This window comes from Frieseomelitta varia, unplaced genomic scaffold (genome assembly GCF_011392965.1).
Source record: "Frieseomelitta varia isolate USP_RPSP 00005682 unplaced genomic scaffold, Fvar_1.2 scaffold_386, whole genome shotgun sequence".
Lineage (NCBI taxonomy): Eukaryota > Metazoa > Arthropoda > Insecta > Hymenoptera > Apidae > Frieseomelitta > Frieseomelitta varia.
Window position 1 is genome coordinate 50,551 of NW_025110130.1, and position 6,218 is coordinate 56,768.

Genomic DNA, 6,218 nt, shown 5'->3' on the forward strand with positions numbered 1-6,218 from the left:
ACAAAACTGTGTGCTAGTTTTTTTGTAATTATGTGTGAACTCGAAGAGTAGACACCTTGCAAATACGAAACTTCGATTTTCGTACCCATGAACTTCGTACACTGATACAAACGTAAGTTTGTCACATTTCCTCCGTCCATGTTCACTACGAAGTTCGAACTTGATGTCAATCAATTCGAAACTTCAAGAAGTAATTAGAACTTGTTCCTCGGTAAAATAATTCTTGGAAAACTTTTACTGCAAACATACTATTTTTAAATACCATATTGTGCATTTCTCCATAATATATTCTCTGCGAATTTAAATTATTCTTACTGTGAATGTGTCACTTTAAAATGTGAATCGTAAATTCTACAGAATGTTAATTTTAATTTCCTATTATCCGTGTGATAATTTATTAATTTCGTTATTAATTTCCTCTGAATTCACGTGAATTTTAATTTGTTATTAATTTGAAAAAAAGGACGGAGCAGAGAAAAGTTAACACACAAAGCGAAATAAGTAGTCTTGCATTGTTAATAACAGAAGAATAAGAATTTTGAGGAGAATACAAAAACTTTGATGGAAAAAATATCTAATAGAAAACTTTAGAAAATTTAAAACAGTTTCTTGATTGTGTTCAGTGGTATTTAAAATAGCTTTCCATAAAAAGGTCTCAAACTTTTGATAAAGAGAATAGGATCAACATTCTTGATGTCCCAAGTGTACGTAGAGAAAGTTAGGCCTGGGACTTGGAAATGTTTCCAAGCTAGCCTTCCAGGCGCATGTGTGTATGAATGACGAATTTTGTGCAGATGAGGAAGAAGGGAGTGAGTTGCGAGCCGTAAAAGCGAGAAAACAGAGAGAGAGCTGTGAATCTTGAGTGAGCGAAGATTGAATGTAAATTGTAGTGATTAAGAAAAAATAGTGTAAAACGTCATTTTATAATCATTATTAAACGAATTTTCTTTATTTAACTTTATAAATAAATAACCATCTTTTATTAAAATTCCTACAAATTGGAGTCTCAAGTCAGGATTCCTACACTTCTTTGCTATCATTTGCTATCAAACTAAAACATTTCTTACTCATCTTTTGAATCATACTACTAGAACAAATGTCGTTTACTAATGTATTTATATTCCGGTTTTTACAATTTTTCACTAAATTTATTAAGTATATATTATACATAATCCTTAAGTACAATCGAATAAAAATTAATTTACAATATGGTCAAAAAATAAATAACTATAAAACTTGACTTTTTGTACTTAAAAACTATTATGTACAATAACTTTTAACACCTAACAATGTACAACTTAAATTACAAAAAGCTACTAGTTGTAGAGCCAGACTTCTCCTCGTTCGTGTTACATACAGAATTCTTGTCCTCCTGAATAACTGAGTGCGTTCGATTGAGAAGCGGTTTCGACGTGGAATCTTCCTTTTTCAGCACGTATGATTTACGGGCGACATTATCGTTCGTGTTTCCATCTCTAGTCACAGTTTCTCGACTCGCAGTAAATCGAAACATCTCTTTCGCCTGACTGATAGTGTACCTAAACAGAAATGTCAGCGATATTAAACGTCGTCACTTTGACAACTTTTTGCGGAACTATGTTAATAATAATAATACTACCTCACTGAACACCTGAAGTTCCGCGCTTTCTCGCTCGAACTATTATTACGCACTTGAGACTCCCCGGTCACCCAACTCCTCCTGCCTGTCATTCTCGTTTTGCAGCAGATCGTTTGTTTAAACGCTTTTCTATACTTCATGCTCATTAAGTTGTATAAAATCGGATTGACGGTTGTGCTGAAGTAATAGAGACATCCGCTTAAAATGTACAGGCATTCGTTCAAGTCTGGATAATAGTCAGATTCTTGCGCGTAAATGTAAAGCAGCCGCTGAGCGTGGAACGGTGCCCAACAAACGAAGAATAAAATAACAACCGCAGCTAAAACAATAACAACTATATATATATATATACATCTCTCGTAAAAATAATGGTGCTACGTGAAACGTCGAAGATAGAAAATATATCCTACTTAACATTCTGATCACGGACTTTCGAGACTGAATTTGTCTCGAGTCACCGTGAATGGCGCTCTGCACCACCGAGTTCATAGCATCATTTGTACTGTTCCTGATTCTCGCGCCCATCCTGGTATACACCACCAAGATAACCAGCATCGGTATCAAGAAAAATATGATGCTGCTCAACTCGTACAGAGGGAAATTTGGCATATAGGGCAACAACATGCCGCAAATCGCGGAATTAGCCGAGTAATTGCCGGAACCTGAATAATTATACGTTTCTGTTATTTCTTGCGACACGTGCGAGTAAAATCAATGCAATGGGACTTTTTAATTAACCTGGTGGATATTCGACCAAGTTGACTTTCGTGTAGATTGCAAATGGTATAGCAGAAATCAAGGCAATCGACCACGCAGCCAAAATGAAGCGTATCGGTCTTTTCAAGCCACTCATCGTATAAACGCGAAGCGGGTGACAAATCGCCAAATATCTTTCCATAGAGAAGGCTACTATCGTAAGGACTGATACGTAAGAAGATCTGCATCAGGCAAAGAGCACGTTTCAGTGGAAAATTCAAATGATACAATAATTCGCAATATAGTCATAGGTTGCTTACACTTCCGATACGTATGCTCTGATTTTGCAAAGACCGACTCCTAGGGCCCATGGGTATTGTTGCCAAAAGAGGCTCAGCTCGTTAGGTAATCCTGAAAGTGATTAATAACGATAACGATCGAAGAACAAGCAGATAGTGATCGAACGACCGAGATAATTTCATTTCGATTATATTAACACAAGTCTTTATTTTTATTGTTTTACATGTAGTTATCTGTAACGTATTTCTGTGACGAGCGTGCAATTGACGTCAGATATCTACGCCGGAACAACGAGTATCGTAACAATTGAAGAATGCATGCGCCTCCGTGGTACACATAACTCATTTTCTCGAAAGTAGATTTTACGACGGACTTAAACTCGGAGGGTAATTAATGCGTAGACACGCGTAAGCAATGTCTTACGACGAAGTTGCGGAGACAAGAATCCGTAGCTCCCATGTTAAACCGACTTCAATATTTATTATATCGTTTTAGAAACTGTTTCTATCTCCTTTTAGATAACTGTATATTATATAATGTAACGATACAATTATCTAATGAGGACCTATTTCCTAATAAACGCTGACAACGAAGGCTCGACGCACGTTAAACGACTCGTTTGATAGGATATGATTACTCTAAGTTCAAATGAATGTCATCCTACTAGAAAACGCTAATTAGAAGCAATGGTATCGTACGATATTTTACGATCAATATTCGATATCGAACGTACCGAATGCACGTAAATATTGAACATCTTATCACAATTTTTTTAGTCGGCGATTTTCATCGCTGTTGCGAACAATATACCTATCGATAAGAATTGGACATTTTTTTCTATCTTTTCGATCATACACGCAGAAACGGCTTCTTTCTCACAGCATAAAAAATACAATAAAGTGTGATTAAGTATTATCTATCAAGTTGAATAGACCACTTGGGATATGAGATTTTTTATTATAATTTAATCGGTCTCATTGACGTCTATAACTTTCAAAATAGAAAGGTTCTCTGTGAAAGAAGAAGTTCTCGGCTAATATTTTTCATACGATTACAACGCTAACACAGCAACATTCAAATTTCATTATTGCTACTATAGAATGCTCTTATCTCCGCGTCGTTTCGTTATCTTAATCTTTGATTTTGGCTATTCAAACGACGAATGTACGTGCGAGTTAATTTTGTAAACGTGAGACAAAATATAAATATCTGTAGCTGAAGCATTATGTTTATTTCTATCGTTTTAAGTCTCTGAGAAGTCGACAAAGACTTTTCAGAGAGGCATCTGCGCATCCATGACTTTTATCCTAACAAATTCGCTCTATGACGCAAATAAAAACGACATTACGATCAGCAAACAACTCACTGAGCAGATAACAATCGCTCATGTACACATTAGAGGAAGATTAATTTAAAGCCTTTATCATCGAGTTAAGAAACAAAAAGTAAAACGGTCGGAATTCGAGTCGCGTCATTTCTGCCTGTACTTCTCGAAACAATCTCTCTTGTTTCCTATTTCTTTGTTAATTTCTCTTATATTAACAATATATTCGAACATAAATTCTCACTAAATTAAAGTGAATTATTCCCGTCCAAGTTGTTTCAATCGAAACGCTTCTTCCCGTTTAATAACTCAATCGTGTGAATGTTATTTCAGGGGTCGGGCATAAATCTAATTCGATTATACAGTCCCTTCGTGTCGATTAAAAGCAAATCGATGATGTACCTATAGAGGATTGGATGTATCCGTCCACGCTTTATCTTTATTACACGTCTATCGAACCTCATTATCATCATGTTCCTTCATAAATTGTTTTCACGAACGGGGAGAATGAGAATGATTGACATGATCCGGACAAAGCTACAAAACGAGCAAACGCATGTAAACGCATGTAAACGCGACTCACCCAACATAAGTAGAGTAAGATCGGATATAGCCAGACTGAATAAGTAGTAGTTGGTGGCCGTTTGCATCGAAGGATTTCTTATAATTACGATGCATGTCGTGACGTTTCCAAAAATACCAGTCACAAAAATTGTCACGTACGCTATCGTTAACGGTATTACCATCTTCAGAGGCAAATACTTAGGTCCAAGCACCTTGGCTAAATATTCGGCTTCTGTTAAATTCTCCAAGTCCCAATCCTTCCAAAAGTCATGGAGATAGTTTGTACCGTCGTCCGACGTTTCCATGATGAGTGATACAGTGGGAGAATTAAATTTTTCTTCCACTATGTATCAAATAAACTCTCCCGTGAAAGGAGTTCTGTCACGATCGTTGAACATTTAAAAGGAAAACTGCGTGTTCTTAAACAAAAGGTCAGAATACTTCGATACTTCTCACCTTTAATTTAATTTAAGAATACATTATGCGTGATCATAGAAATTATTATCATCGGTAAACAAAGCATCCTCTTGCGATAAACCGATGTCGAGTCAACAAACTACGATCGGTCGATCGTTAATAGGTCACGAGCTTAAGACATGTTGAAGAAAGTGTTTCACTTAGCGTAATGAGGAATCGTACATTTGTCATTACATTCATTTTATTTAAATTTAAATGGCAGGCTATTCAGTATTGTATTAACCGGGCTTGGCGTAAGTTTGCTCGACTGCTTTTCTGTTAATGATTCACCATGTATTTCCATTCTTATTCTTCCAGTTACAAATCATCTCGACATTGTTGAATCTTCTCACAAACGGGAATACACAATGCACCAACACCAAAGAAACGCGTTATTGTTTATAGTTATAATTAAATGGCTGGAAAAACAGTTTAGCACAATTACTTGCAATTTTTACTGGTATAATATAGTACGTTCATATTTCGATAGTGACGCTCGTGAAATATATTGTTACTGCAAGTGCGAATAGAGTAGAGAGAATTGGAAGGAAAAGTTGAAACGAAGCACGCGGTGACAAGCCAAAAGGAGATATCTGTTTTGTACGTATAACTTGCTGTCATTAACACAGATGATCAAAATAAATGGTCGAAATGAAGGGGAGGACGGTAAATCAGCCAATCGTCGCTGTCGAGAGCAGACTACCGTACAGTGTGACGGAACGTAATATTCTTAACGATATCGTTGGACACCTTTCGTCTCATCTCTTCTGATTTTGCGATAAGAGAATCGGTATAACGTTCCGTTCAGGTCTATTAAGATTTTCAATGGACTCGGTTATCGCATTTGAAACTGTATCTTGATATGCGCTACTTTTTATCTTCAATTATAATGTAAACGTAACTTTCATCAATAGTTTATAACATTTTATCGAGCTTGGTGGCAAATTCCGGTTCTTATGAGATAAGCACATTCTTAAAATTAAAGTCACAATGAGAATCAAAGAACAAGAAGGATATTGATGTATAAATGTGTTTGTTCAAAAATTCATAAGAAATGCATATTTATACTACCGTGATTCACTGCTCAGAAGAGAATTTTCGATTTACAATGCAGTGACCAAATACGAAGCATTCCGTGATTTATAGAGTTCACGGAAACATAAAAAGAGATCATTTTCGTGGTATTTGTATTTGAAATTCTAGAGGGATTAACACATTAGTTACGGCAGCAAACATGTTTTTTTGAAGATGATGAATTTT

General features: G+C 35.9%; 1 protein-coding gene across 2 annotated transcripts; it reads right to left on the reverse strand.

Annotated features, from left to right (window-relative positions):
* Positions 1 to 1,258: 1,258 nt before the first annotated feature.
* LOC122531315 (neuropeptides capa receptor) lies at positions 1,259 to 5,817 on the reverse strand. Of its 2 annotated transcripts, XM_043659124.1 has the most exons (7): positions 4,959 to 5,817; positions 4,522 to 4,845; positions 2,635 to 2,725; positions 2,357 to 2,556; positions 2,029 to 2,280; positions 1,619 to 1,937; positions 1,259 to 1,538 (listed from the first exon to the last, which is right to left on the reverse strand). In XM_043659124.1, exons 2-7 carry the CDS (start codon positions 4,805 to 4,807, stop codon positions 1,304 to 1,306), a joined length of 1,383 nt encoding a protein of 460 aa, XP_043515059.1. In that variant the 5' UTR covers positions 4,808 to 4,845; positions 4,959 to 5,817; the 3' UTR covers positions 1,259 to 1,303. The 2 variants fall into 2 exon arrangements, with proteins under 2 accessions (XP_043515059.1, XP_043515058.1); XM_043659123.1 differs by having other exon boundaries at positions 4,522 to 5,816.
* Between the last annotated feature and the right edge of the window lie 401 nt (positions 5,818 to 6,218).

Coding starts and splice junctions, on each gene's coding strand:
- LOC122531315 (XM_043659124.1), bottom strand. CDS start 4,807: ATGGAAACGTCGGACGACGGTACAAACTATCTCCATGACTTTTGGAAG. Junction 2,726..4,521: donor TCTTACTCTACTTATGTTGG/GTGAGTCGCGTT, acceptor AATCACTTTCAG/GATTACCTAACGAGCTGAGC. Junction 1,938..2,028: donor GTCCGTGATCAGAATGTTAA/GTAGGATATATT, acceptor TTATTGTTTTAG/CTGCGGTTGTTATTTTATTC.